The sequence below is a fragment of the Homalodisca vitripennis genome, unplaced genomic scaffold, assembly GCF_021130785.1.
Source record: "Homalodisca vitripennis isolate AUS2020 unplaced genomic scaffold, UT_GWSS_2.1 ScUCBcl_225;HRSCAF=1706, whole genome shotgun sequence".
Taxonomy (NCBI): domain Eukaryota; kingdom Metazoa; phylum Arthropoda; class Insecta; order Hemiptera; family Cicadellidae; genus Homalodisca; species Homalodisca vitripennis.
Window position 1 is genome coordinate 36,533 of NW_025776327.1, and position 15,815 is coordinate 52,347.

The following is a 15,815-nucleotide window of genomic DNA, read 5'->3' on the forward strand; positions in this document are numbered from 1 at the left end:
ACAGGTCCATTCTTGCAGCCGCTGGCAACACTGAAGCGCTGTGATAGGATCAAATTGACAAATTGACTACAAAAATGATTCTTACGAGATTTAGTTACAGTAAATAGTTTGAAATACATTTCAGAAATGTTAATTTTACTATACAGTGTGTCCAAGTAAGTGATTCACGATTTAGTCCATTACGTATCTATGTAGCACCCTTTACCCTTGTAATAGTTAAAATGTGATAAATTATATCATCAAACGCAGAACCCTTTTGCAGGAATGAAGTGTGATGCAAACATTTTTAACTTATTTTTGCAAAGTTTTATTTCATTAAAACATAACCATCGATTTTATAAGCTATCACAGTGTATTAAATATCATCAAACACATGACTCGATGCGTTATACAAACATTATTTCCACCCCAAAAGCATAAGCAATCTGAAGGGTTGTTTTTTAAATGTATAAACACCAAAATTGCACTAAAACATTTTACATGGTCCAAGTCCTACTACAGTTGTATCTAATTTAAACTTCCGTAACGGCTAACATATACTAGGGTAATTAGCCTCTCTGTAAGGGCGACTGCTATTAATCCGCATCAGCGCGTCCTCATTAAACTTTGATGATGTGTTTGGTCTACAGTTACCAGTAATAAATAGCTAATAGTGAGCTTATTTAACTTGTTAGGTACGAATTCCAGTGTGGACATATATGTTTTTGAGGTTAATGACTTTTATACATTTAACTTTGATAGTGATAAAAAAACAGGTGAAATTCAACGTATTTCCTTTTAATACTGCGAGGTAAAATATTTTATAATTAAGAAGTAATTAAATTTGTGGTGTAATTTACATAACATAGAATTCAATATGTAAAAAACCTGAACTATTATCGATTTATATTAAAAAGGTAGGAGTATCCCACATCACATGTCCGTAAAAGGCTTAGCTGAGGTTGAATTACAATTTCTACTCTGTAACACCAAAAACCTTAAAAAATATTAATATCCATTCAAGCGAGAAAGAAACAAATGCTTTATAACTAAACAAACTCAAAGCAATACAATTCCATTCACTGATATTGAGTGTTTTCCAGCGCTCCTCTTTGCAGTTTTCGAACGTTATTTTAATATAATAAACACTTCTTAAATAATATTTCAGCCGTGTGTAACTGGTAATATGTTTAAAAAGAAGAGTAATAACAAGAACAATTTCTAAATTCAACCTAGTTTCATGAAATGTTAGAAACACATCACAGTGCAATGATACCCGCACCTAGCCTTATCAGGGTGCTGTATACTGCGGTTGCGGCTCAAACCACAACATCCCCTAATGATGTTGATGCACCCTCAAATGAGTTGGATCATTAAATTGATTTTCTCTGTTAACGGTTCAATACTAACAACTGAAAATATCGTCCTAAAATATTTATTTTTTTTAAGCATACAGTAAGCAGGCGGTATTTTTCTTAACAGTGATTATTATAGCATTTATCAATAAGTAAGTAAGAACAAACATTATTGCAAATTAATACGAGGAATTCTAAACACTTTCTATCTTTGAGCTTTAACTTATAGTAACTTATATATAATCGTTAATTTTTCAAACTTAAAATTAACGTCTGCCATCTTGAAAATTTAAGATAAACCCAAAGCATGAGAATCAGAGTAATTTATAAGCTCCTAATATATTTTAAAAACATTTAATTTTATGTCTATTTTAGGATTCAGTTGAATAAGAATAGTTACTTGAGCGCGAATGAGCGTCATCTTGAAGTGTTTAATGGGTTAAAATTTCATCTAATGTATTAAAAGTACCACCTTTTTACCATGTTTATTTTGAAACTGTTTATAACTACGGTAGTTGTCGTGTTTACAATTATTTTCGCAGAGTTTTAAAGTACTTAAAACTTCGTATGCTCATGAACGTAATAGATTATACCTTATATATCATCAGTCCTTTTTCAAAATTAGAATAGCGATTCATTCATTTTGAATCTTACGAGTTACCGAATGATATTACAGAATTAAAAAAAGTTTATATTAAGTAAGTTTTAAATCACTCGAATAAAATTTGGGCTTGAATAAGAATTAATGCAATGTTAAAACTTTTATTGGTGATAATTATATAGAGCGATTTTATAAATATATATACATATATATAGTACTTTTGAATTCTGGGGCTCTTGAACGGATTAATTAAATCAAATTTCTCGGAATTCTATCATGGAGGTGATTGCAATAGAAATATTTGTACGTAAATCTGCCAATATTTATGCCCATAATCACAGTTTGATTACGACTGCATTCTTTGGACAAGTATGGCACGATTTTACATCTCGATAACATTATAATGCAGTGCATTATGTTAAATTTTAGTTATTGTTAGTTACTTTGTACGAATCATGTATATATGTGGGTATCACTGAGAATAACGGTAGTAGTAGTCAATCAAAATTTCAATGTCGTTAACGTATTTTACTCGTCCTCGAGAACAAAATAACATATCGTCTTCGGGTGTGTAAACTTCAAAATAACTCTGTTATTTAGTTTTTGGAATATAAGTCTCAATTTGTTTTCATGTTTGTGAATTATGCTTTTTGTTTTTGAAATTTTTTCTTGATTGCGAGAGTGAAAAAATCATTATTGTATTATTTATTTATTCATTTATAATGGATAATCCTGTTCCTTTCCAAGGAGAGTATGATTTGGTTGTGAAATCATGTTTTATTTTTAAATTCGGAAAAAGTTATTTTATGTTATAATAAGTTACCACGTGGTATGTAAGTAGATAGTATGTACATACGTAGTTGGGAAGTTATGGTTACGTTAGTTTTGCTTATTAATTAAATTTATGTTTGTTTGTTTTCACTATTTATTCATTTTTTGAAAGTTTAGTTCAATTTCTTTAAATCATATTTAAACATATTTTTAAAAATAAACGCAGACTGGTAACGAGATTTGCGTGATTAACGTATTGCAATCGTCCTCTTTAACAAAACTACACAGGGTTTTTTATGAATGAAAATTACAAATAATTATAGAACCTTAAAAGTGAAACTCCTGTCTTTGAAATACAGTAGAAAGTTATGGTAGGGAGTACTTACAATATATATTTGATTTGTCAAGCTGCGTTTCATAGCTAGCAGTAATGGCCGGACGAATTCATGATCAAATCATCTAATTTGATCTTTTAGTGATATCAGGTCTGATCGCGCTGATAACCCGAGGTCCTGTGTCAGGCTGATATGACTTTGTATCCTAGAAGGTCTAAATCAAAAGAAATTATTTGATTTTGATCATATTCCCCTTATTTCTGCATTATTGTTATTTGACATATCTAAATATGGCTAATGTCAGCAGCAACAGATAACAGGTTACCTCACGATTGTAGCAAGACCACGTAACGGTAGTAGAACAAGATATATTACTCCGCGCTAGAAAAATAGTTCCATTTAAAGTTCTATATCTTAGTTATTTGTAATTTTCACCCCTTAAAACCGCTTTTTTTTCTTAGGTAAACTTTAGGTAAAAATCGTCTTTTACCACTACAACTGTTAATCTCACATACCTAAATATTTTACTTACTAAAGTTTTTTCCCAATACTGATTTAATTTGTCTAGGCTTAAATACATAGCATATATATATATCTGCTTAAAATACTAAAATATATGTTACAGCCATGAAGAGCGAAAATTTTGACTTTTGACTAGTTAAATGCAAAAAAGTTATGCATGAAAAAATGAAAAATGAAATGAAAATTTGTTTATTTTAAACAGGCAAAGTTAGGGCCTCATGGCCCTTTCTTACACTTAACCTGTCTGATAAATAAGCAGAACAATTAAACAACATGACAAATATTAACCAAATTAATATTGACACTAATATACCTTACTAAATATAAAAAAAAATAAATGCATGTTACCATAGCGTTGTATTATTTCGTCAAGTGTAAATAATTTTGCGTAATTTGCAGTGTAACTTTGGTTGAAATAAAAAATGTCGGTGATCTACGTAAGACTAAAGTTTAAAGGGCATGACTCAATTTAAGTATAGGAAATACACTCATTTACACAAGAATGGAACATACATTTTCTTAACGGTACTTTACAACTTTTGTGATATGTCTGAAGATAATAGCTGAAATATGGTTATAGTAAATACTCACAGAAAACAGTTCTTGAATTGCTTCTTGTAATCACAATGTAATGATTGATTTCAGAATATGCAATACAAGATCCATATTCAACTTTTTAACATTACTGTATATAATTGCGCCAATTTGCTGAGTGAGTACTTTACACGTGATGTTTTGAGCAAATAATACGAGGTTACGCAATTTATTTTTGTTTAGTAAACAGAATATTTTATATCAGATTTTAAGTGCAAAGCTGAATAAACAACCGGATTACTATTTAGTCAACTGTTATCGATTTTAATGCATCAGTTGTGTCAGATCATGCAGAAATGTGTGCTCGATTGTGTTCTAAATATGGCTTTTATCTGTACAGTTAATTTGATTCAGTTATTCGAACGTTAAAATACTGTGTTTTATAATACTGTTCTTTAAAGATCAACCCATGGTTGGCTTACTTTGTAATGAAGTATAGGGTGACTTGTATTATAAAACATCGTAAGTTAATTTATTTTACACTAACGTGTACTCAATAACTGAAGTGCTTGTACATTTACTATTACGTAAATAATAGGAAATCAAACATTACTAATAATGTGATAATAGGATTTGCAAGAAAATAATTGGAATGAGTATTTATTTAAAAATTATTTGAGCTACAACAGATGTAGCAATGTATGTATAATTCTTATGTATGTATAATTGATAATTCTTACATCTGGCAGATGCAGCAATACGTTGTTGATAAGGATCCGACTCTTGCAGCTCATTAGCACAGAAAAAAACATTCATTAGACCCTAAATCAGACCGACCTAGGAAACAACAAAATCTTCAGTAAACCTAACGTTTAGTAGAAGTTTTACAGTATAAATTATCAAATTTGCATCACCAATGGTTGAGAATTTGCAACACGTTACACAGAAAGAAAGATTTCCGTATAAAATACTAGTAAACAGTAAAGTATTATTCTCACACAGTACAGTTTTCCCAATAGTGTGAAAGGCGCGGAAACCTTTCCGCTAGTGACAAAAGAGTGTGACAATCACCAGTCTTCTGCCAGTCACTACAACATCCTCTTGACGCTTGACAGACTCCCCGTCTTATACTTTGACTCCAGCACATGTAGAATACATTGTGCTTTAAATATATCTATGCTAGATAAATTTCCTTGTATGTAACTTTAAGAAACATAGAATATAAAAAATAAGGTAAATGTACGCCACATCATCGTTCTGATAAACTGACGAAAAACTGAGAGAAATTATACCTAGTTTTATAATTTTGGCTACAGTTATAAATATCCATAATATATATATATATATATATATATATATATATATATTATATATATGTATAATATATAATATACAAAAATTCTTCATCCTCAATTTTGTAAGAAGTCATGGACATAATACATTATGAAAAATGATTCAAAATAGACTGCTGAGATAATTGTTCTAGAAATATTTCTCACTGTTACTCTACTGCCTATAAATATATTTCTAGAACAATTATCTCAGCAGTCTATTTTGAATCATTTTTCATAGCGTATTATGTGCGTGACCTTTTACAAAATTCAGGATGTAAAATTGTTGGAAAATCGTATAATAGTCAAATATTATTTAGGATACGTCCACAATTTTGTTAGTTTTCCGTATAGTTTTGACGGTAATAATTAATTCTCAGCATGTTTTTAAAGATATAATATAAAACAAAGGGACCGAGAAAGGAAACAAACTGTTTTCATGTCTTCTTAAAGTGTGCTGGAAAATTGAGAAAAACTGCATTTTAAGTATATTATTAAAGGTATGATAATTTAAAAGAGTTCAATATCAAATATTCATTTGCCAAAATTCAAGGCAAAGGTTTGAAATGTTGTTTTGTTATATTGTTTTAAAATTGTTTGCAAAATATTGAGCTATACCAGTAGATGCATTGTTAGAAAATTTAATACGTATTCATTAGAAGATCCAAGATGAATTGACTAGAATAACTAGACCTTACATGTTCAAAATTGAAGTATTCAAGTTTTGTAAATGTTTAAACTTGCATATGAAACATCTATACGTGTTGGGCATAGTGATAACAGTGTAGGTTATGGTAATAACCGTATTGAAAATAGGCAACAACTAATGTTTTAAAACTTTCTATATCAACAGACCTTTCGATAGCATAAATATCTTCTTCGAGAACTTTAAAAATGTAAAACAACGTACGAGTAGGTTATAATGCAATACAACCCCTTTCTTCCTGTATTGTAAACATGACGTCATTATAACACAGACTACAAATCCAAATATGGTTTGTAATCCAACTTACAGTACGTTTGACTTTGACTTGAAGTATGTGTGAACTTTGTCTCCTGTAGTAAAACCTTTTACTGCCAAGTACCTCCAACCAGGGCAAAACTGTAAAATAGACAAAAAATTTTGGAATTAACACCTTTCTGAATTATGGCTTCATGTTCTTCTCTTACCATCTAATATGTCTTGGTCTGTATAGGAAATATTGATTGCATGGTTTGGATTCAATATTAGATTATTTATTAGATATTTTTAAGAAGGCTTCCACTAAATATTGAAATTCCTTAGCCAACTCCAAAAATATTTTTATTACAGAGTAAAGGAGAAACTAATCTCCTCATGACTACTATACTGTCCTCATTACCTCATCGGACATACATTAGAGTTTTATGTTAAACTTTGTATAGGTTAACCAATAGAGCCACGGTTTAGGTTCACTATCAGATCGTTGAAGATGTATTATTAGGATGGTCACTGTAAATAGTGCAAGTTTCTTTAGTCTTTTCAAAAACGTTTTCATTAATTAGTAAAGGAGAAACTAGTCCCCTATAACCACCATACTGTACTCATTACGTCATAAGACTTATATTAGATTTTTGTCAAAAGACAACTGGTTTCAATTAAATAACACACCTCGGAACACTCTGGTGTTGAAGAGGTTTGTTGTTCTTTCTTTAATTGAAAACGAAGTGGCAACAGAAGACAATTCAATTAAGTCGAAGACATTTGGGGAGTTTACCTAGGGTTGGTAAACTTGCATTAAGGTTCCGAACTTTGACCTTTGACCACACATCATCCCTTCTCTACTAACATTAAAAGGAAGATAGGAGTTATTGTAGCAATAGCATGCATTTTTGTTGCAAATATAGTAATTTAATGTTGGTTTAGAATCGATCTCAAAATTAAGTCCTAAATGGAAGTGTATCCTTATACATTTAAGTTGTTAATAAAAGTGTAAAAGCTCTCAAATTCATCATTAGATTGTATATTCAAACTTTTTAAATGAAACATTAAAAATTTACAATCTCTATGTGATAACATTTTTGCAAATCAAATATATAATAGAAAAGTTTGTCAAGAGATACTTAACAGCCAAATAAACACGAACTTATCTATAAAAATTGCTTATAACAATAATAATTTATCTATAATGTACTGTTTTGGCCTCTAGCATGGACGAGAACAATAAAGGAGCAGAACACGACAAAAAGAATGCCAAAGGAGATGCCAAAATTGGCAATGCTCTAAACGTCAGTAAATAAACTAAAAAAACACTAAAAAGCTTTTCTAAAATATCATAAACTAGATTTAACTTACTTTTAAATCCGCTCGGCTCTTAGGATAAAAAGGGTCTGTTTCAAACAATCGTTCGTGTTGTTTTGTTCGTCCAAGAAGTTTATGAATCGTAAAAATACTAAGTTTATGATGTAAAAACTGTCGTATCACTAAAATGTGGATGTGCTATCTAAAATAAAATAGATTACTGAAATATTCTACAATTCAATATTCTGAAACAGTGGGGGGGGGGATATTAACTCAATTGGGGGGGGAGTTATAAATTTAAAATATTTTAAATGTCAACAAAACTTTCACGCAAATGATAATAAACTAATATAGTAAAGTATAAACTGGTTTTATATATTGAACTGATTCACAAACGAAATATCGGACAGTATTGGGAGCTTTACTGTCAACACAAGAACGCTTTGACGATACTACAAAACCAATACCACTAGAAGGCCGCCGACACTTCAACACTGGCGAGGTGAGGGCCCTTAGTCGAGTTGGGCTTTGTCCTGTCTAAACAAAGTCAAACCGAACACTCTTATGTCCTCTCACTTTGTATTTCTCTTATTTTACTGATACGCGTTTTTATAACCAAGAATTTTTACATATCTGTACATTTCTAGACCACATACATACATATTGATCACATAAATATTTGTTACAATTCTAACAATAAGGTTTTAATTTGAATGTTAAAAGCCCCATGGTAACAAAGATCACGTAGCCGAAATAAAATTATAATTAACTTATATTTAGAAGTACATATGTCATCATAAAATGAATTTCAGTTAGAATTTATAAGTATGGAAAGTATAATCAAGTAATATAACGGTAGTGAATTTTTTATTTGACATATATAAAAAGTACCGTGTTAAAAAATCAGCAAAAGTTACTAAATCCTATTTTTAATTTAACATCTTTATTTTAAATTTTTATACAAATACCATTAATTATTGGTATAAAAGTTTTAATTCCATAGTAGTTCAAATTTCATTATTCATAGATTAAAAAATTCTGCAGTAAATTTATAGTAAAGTCCACTCAAATATTTTATTGGATTGATTCCTGGATTGTATAAAATGCTTTAATAGCATTCATGTTTGGTAAAACCATCCAAACTGTGTTTGCAATTTTTGAAATAAAGTAATATGAGGACTGGTGCGAATTATCTTAATTATTTAATTGTATTAATTTAATCTTACCTTAATTCTTAGTTATCTTAATTATGCGATTTATTGTAGTTGGAGAACACTTTAAAATGGCAACCTTTTATGGATATACCACATTTTAAGAACATATTAGTATTTCACTATTAGTATTTTCAATTGTGTTGTTTCTTTAAAGTAGTGTTTTATTTTAAGTTCGAAATTTATCTTAGGGTATAGGTGTTACCCCCTATATGTCCACACATATCTACTAGTCTTGGTGTACGGTGAAAAATAATAATTCAAAAGTGTGTTTTTCACTATAATTGATTTATTAGATCAAAATGAAAAAAAAAAAATAATAATATATAAAACTTTTCAAAATGTACATACGTATTTAAAAAATCGTACGTAAGGTGCTAGAAAACAACACACACTCATACAGAACGATATTGTATGAGAAAGTAATATAATGCTACTAGTACATGGTGGATCTCCACCTATTTAGCATATTGCTGTGTAAAGGTGGTAAAAGGTTATTATAATGTGCAATGTGCCAGCAACTCTCAAAAAACCCCAAGATACCACCGTAATCATAAACCAACAATACTAAATATACATTAATGTATAGTAAAACGTTTTATCGGACTTAAGAAACAACTAGATGCAGTGTAAAACTTGCAAATATATTTCAGATAATAACACCGATATATAAAACCAAATAGCCAATGTATGTATACATGTATCTATATATATATACATACATATATATATATATATATATATATATATATATACAGACATACATATATACACACATACAGAAACATCAAAACCTAAAAAGCTCCAATAACATAAACATCTGTATAAATAATAAAATATACATTACTTAAAAAATTTAAAAAACATAAATTAGCATCAGGAGGAGCAGTAATAACGAAACTATAGCTATGATCTAGTTATACAAGAAACATATATTAAATTTTAATAGAATTTATCCAATAAAAAGCCAAGCATTCAGGTTTATAAATAAAGAACAATCAGTTGAGGAACAAAATACTGGAATAGGCAAATATTTAAATAATTTTGGAGCACAAAATGTATACAATCATTTATGGTACGCTTCTATTCTTGGAAATGAAATGGCCATGCGGTTTAAATTTTGTAATCTTTCCGAAAATACACTAATGTTATTCCGTACATGCCCTCCACTTTAGAAAAAATCTCAATGTCAAGAAGAAACAGTAATAATGCAAATCAAACTTTACGCTTCTTCCCTCTTCCTTATATGTACAAAACATATTATGTTATATATCTCACAGGTTTGTCCTAAACTCAGGAAAGTTAAGTTGCAAAAGCTTCCATCACTGTACGTGCTCGGTTAAGCAATGTATCGCTTTACAAACAGTGAGTAGTTCTTCATACAGTTTACCGTTTCTTCACATAGTAAATCGTTCTTCACTCAGTGAATAGTTCTGCACATTGTATCGCTTTACAAACATTGAGTATTTCTTCATACAGTTTACCGTTTCTTCACATAGTAAATCGTTCTTCACTCAGTGAATAGTTCTGCACATTGTATCGCTTTACATACAGTGAGTAGTTCTTCACACAGTTTACCGTTTCTTCACATAGTAAATCGTTCTTCACTCAGTGAATAGTTCTGCACATTGTATCGCTTTACATACAGTGAGTAGTTCTTCACACAGATTACCGTTTCTTCACATAGTAAATCGTTCGTCACTCAGTGAATATTTCTGCACATTGTATCGCTTTACACACAGTGAGTAGTTCTTCACACAGTTTACCGTTTCTTCACATAGTAAATCGTTCTTCACTCAGTGAATAGTTCTGCACATTGTGAATAGTTCTCCACACAGTTCATTGTTCTTTATACATTGAATAAAAATTTACACAATCGATAGGAAACATTATTAATACAAATCCAACAAACCTTTAAGCTCATTTTTCCATTTTTTGGCCTGAACAAAACATCTTTTATCTGTATCAAAGATTTGTCCTGAACCCCGCTTAAGTGAAAGTTGCGATCATGTGAATCATTCTTTACAGAGTAAATCGTTCTCCAACGTCAACCATGCTTTGTAGTGCGAATCGTTCTACACACAGTTTTGTTTCTCGGATGTATGATAGGGTTGTTATATGTCACGAGTCATTGCCTTCAGTAACTCTGACGCTTGTCAGAATTTTGGATTTAGAGAAAAAAAAAAGACATTGTTTTTGTTTTACATGAACTTGCCAAACTTCTATCCGTAAGGAAGGTATATTATTTGAGGAAATAATAAACTGACCAAGTTGATCTTTTAGGTAAATTTATTACTAAAACTTATATTGCAAAAGACAAACTTAGATCATCCGGTCAAAAAATGTGTAGCTAAAATATTTTTGGGTTAAAATACCTCAACACAGTGTGTTCAAAATAATGAAAGTTTTAATTAGGTTTGTAATTGTTTGAAGGCTTGTTAACTAATGTTAGAAAAAAGTCCTAAATGATAGATATGAAAATATGACATCCTGCTAATCTTTAATTGCATCTCCATGTTATCTTCCAAAGAAATTAATTCCGCTTATGTTTTAGGAGGTAATATCACACAATTTTCAAGTATCGCATCAAAAAACCAAACTCTTTAACATTCTTTTATCACTTTTTTTTATTATAGGAACCATTCATACTCTAATTTAAGTACTTGTGCAAAAGAAGAACATGTTTTAGATAGTAAATTGTACTTATAAGTCTATATTCAATAAATTATTTGTTATCGATGTTAAATGTTTTATCCTAAGTACTCGCAAGTACTTTAAGATAACTAAAGTTTACAACCTGATATTAAACAATTAATTTTCTATAATTAACAGAGTATTTTAGATCAGATTTCACGTGCATTTCCTAATCGAATTACGATTTAATCGATTGTCATATAATTGTTTGGTTTAGGATTGTGAGACATCAAGTAGAAATCAGTGTTGATTTTTTTATAAATATTGCTTTCATGTGAACGGTCAATTAAATTAAGTTATTCGCATATGCACAGATAAACTCAATGTCCACTGGGCTGGGTTTTAAAATAAAATATCGCATGTTGACATGATTGTGATTGTGCATTGATACATTTTAAGTATCCTTTTAATATTTCAAAAATATAAATTTCAAGCTGATGTGGCGTTACAACGAATCATATTAAAGATAGAATATAATAATAGTATGAAATTGAGGTGACACATAAAAAAATTAAGAACTCGCACCGTAATTGTTAAAGTACTAGGCTGTTCTCACCCGACTTCAAAAAGAATAAATTGATACAATTCTTTACGTAAAAACTCTTATTTTAGGTAGGTATCGCATGGCATTTCATTATATTCATTTAGCGAAATATTCCGCATAATTACACCGAGCATGACCCTGAAAGCAAAATTTTGCTTTCAATATCCATCATGATAACTATCCATTGTTCCAATATTTTTATATACTTGGTATACATATTTAGGCTATAAATCTCATATTTTTTATACAAAAGCTGCCTTAAAAACCCGAACAAGTTGAAAGTTGTTGTAAAATATAATTTTATAAATATCTTGGTTCGTTTCATTAAAAAGCTGAGTACGATATTTTTTTCAGCGTGGGGGTCATCCAAGCTCTAAAATTATCTACTTGTCCATGATTTATGGGCCTAGAAATGAAAAAAAAGTATTTTAAAATACATACACCAATTTCTAAACTTTGTTGTAATCAATAAGTTTTTTCCAGACAGTTTCCCCAGTGTATTTATGTCCAATGAGTTATAAAATATTAATACGAGTGTTTTAGTTGTACATATATACTTACTTCTTCCTATTAAACTAGGATTTATTCAGATTGTTCTGAAACTACTGGATCGATTTTGATAAATATTTTCAATGAAATAGAGCACTACTTTCTGGCTCTATTCTTATTTTTAACGATTTTGCTAGATTATAACCAGTAATGATTTATTAGTTTATTACATTAAAAACTAAATAAAAGTATATGAAAAAGCCAAATACAATTGATTGCAGACACATTGGTTGTTTTTAAATTACTGAAAAAGGCCTCAGGAATTGCCGGAAAGATTCTTTTTTGGTGCCTGGCTTTAGATGAAATGGCGGCCCTGTTGAAAGCAATGAGGATCAAAACATAAAGTTTTGAAGGAATATATTGCTTGAAAGATTAGCAGCTGAGAAGGAATTTTCTTTTATGCCATTTGAAGACTAATTTTACTTTATATTTTGGGATACGAGTGAAATGGAGAGATTTTATTATTTTAATATTTTATAGTATTTATCGTTTATATTTATTATGATTTAAAAATTGTATCTAAATAGACTAAAAACTAGTGAAATTGTGGTTCTTTACACGTTATTAAAAACAAGGAATGTTTCTGACCTAATATAAGCTATTCAAGTTCGATATACACAAATTTCGAAGGCAGCACCACATTTTGTACGAAACCAAAGTAAAATTCAAAGGTAAAAGGTACGTCCTTTTACCTAAACTAATACCGCATGCCTTACCGTCTTTATCTTTGTAAAATTCATAGATAAAAACACTAGATGTAACCAGAAATTAGAAAGATGTATTATACTGGTATGAAAATTAAAAAAATATATTTAACGTATAACACGATTGAATGCTGACTTATAATTAATTTTCTGGCAAATCTGATTTAATGCGTATATTTTTAAATTATATTCATTTATTTAATTGGACTGTGCAAAATTTCATACATAAACTGGACCTATATATGCATAATGGAACCAACCAACAATTTTTGGGAAATTGAGATATCACCGCCATCTTGAAGAGCTTGAAAGAATTTATACCCTGATTTTTTTACTTTAACTGGCTTTGAAACTACAAATGCAAAAAAAAAATCATGAAAAAACATCAAATGCTGTATGTCGGATTCAATATTATGAATAAGGGAACCAAGTGGCTTGGTTCTTGTTTCAAATTCAGAGACTGGTTTTGTAATATGCATAACAGAACCAACCAACTTGATTCTCTTTGTTGTGTAGTCTTCATCTTGATCAGCTGTTTTGCATACAGGAACCAAGTTTGAAGTTAGATACACCTGCTTGCAATACAATAATAATAGAGTAACATAAATGATTGTTTTTATGTCTGTATTGTGTCTAAGTGTTACAAAATGGATATAAAGAGAAGAACTTTGTTAATTATGGAAATGGCCAAAAGTTCAAACCCCTGATTCTTCTGAACAGATCATGAGCCTACGTTATTGGAAACTGATCAGGTAAGCACATAATTTTTAGGTTTAAATAATAGGTTTTTGAGCCTTGACTAATAATTACTTATATTTATAATGAAATATTGTAATAATAATAAATATACATTAAAATAAGATGAAATTAATATTTTCCAGTAAAATAAATAATTAATTGCCTTTGTTTCAGGAGTCGACAAATATACAACAAGAGCATAGCTATGTCTGCAATGATAGTCCTATATCACATAAACCTACACAGAATGAAGGAGAAAACGGTGTAGATCTCAATGAAATGTTGGAAAATAACATGCCTGATTTGGTAAGTTTAGATTTGGTATAAACTTATCTGAAGGACAGATACAAATTTATTTCGAACATAACCTAGCCTATAACAATAGCTAACAAACTGGCAAAAGTTTAGGGTAGTGGTGTTAATGGCAGAAAGATTTTTTCTACACATTACTTGCAGTATTACGTACCAAAAACTGGCCTAGCCTTTATTTATGAAACTTTTGGTATATATGCAGCAGTTTGGTACTTGTGGAAAAATCAATATTTTTTTTTACTAATTTCCATGTAAAATTACTTGCTGAACATGAATATGACGGTCTTTTTTGTCGGAAAAGTCGTTAAATGTTCCAAGGCAGCAGATTACAATCATTGAAATCTGTACTTTAAGTAGCATTTAAGTGAATTTAACAGCGTTTCCGACAAAAAAGACCATTATAATCGTGTTCAGCAAGTAATTTTACATGGAAAAATGTTTAAAAATATATATTTTTTCCACAAGTACCAAACTGCTGCATAGTTACCAAACTTTTTGTTTGGTATTGGATTTTTTAGTTCAATACTAGGCCTAAATTAAATACTAAATAAAAGGTTTCAAAATATCGCCTATTTGCTAATTTTTTCGATTGTCAGCGTGCAAAGCTGTTAGGTATATTATTATAATTAGGATTGGTAAGCTACTATTCATGTTCATGACTAATCTTATTTAGAAATTATGCCAAAAATGACAAAATACTTCTTTTAATCTGAACTACTTCAATTTACAACTTTATGTTCTGTTCTAGGATACAAGCTACCTGGATATTTCAAAAATGGAAATTGTGTACGACTTTCCAAATATTTCATTTTGATACCAGCAAATCACAAGAACCTAGCTAACAGATTCAATATTAGATGATGGTGATAGTGTTCAATTATCTGGTGCTATTGAAATTACAGAATAATATTGGAAGAATGATGGTAGAAAAATGGAACTAACCATGCACCAGATGATCTTAACTCTTTTCATATTGTTCCTCATCTGGGAATGGGAAGAGCATGAGGTAAGAAAAAGGAATACAAATTTTAAACATACATAAATTCTTTTCAGGTCCGTAAAAAAATCTTCCAGTTATCTGGTAGAGATCTCTTAATGTCTTAAAATTATTGATCGTTTGTAACATATCTTTGCTTCCGGCTCTTAGGCTATGGTACTGTCAATGTTGTATTTTATGAATAGATCATAACCAGAAAATCAGTCGGCTGTACTACTAACTCAACTAAAGATTTTTATTTTAAAGATGTTATGTCTAAAATAAATGGTTGAAAAATGAATATTTATTAAAGTATACTTTATACCCAAGTAATATTTTTACTCAAGTTTTACTGAAATGTGTTTAAAGAAAAACTCATTCATTCTCCCAGCATGTGAT

At 29.8% G+C, this 15,815-nt stretch overlaps 1 protein-coding gene across 1 annotated transcript; it reads left to right on the plus strand.

The window, feature by feature from the left end:
• The first annotated feature begins 7,597 nt into the window (after positions 1-7,597).
• Positions 7,598-15,254, plus strand: LOC124370468. Its single transcript, XM_046828754.1, has 4 exons — positions 7,598-7,679; positions 14,111-14,142; positions 14,303-14,434; positions 15,189-15,254. Exons 1-4 carry the CDS (start codon positions 7,598-7,600, stop codon positions 15,252-15,254), a joined length of 312 nt encoding a protein of 103 aa, XP_046684710.1.
• Positions 15,255-15,815: the final 561 nt, after the last annotated feature.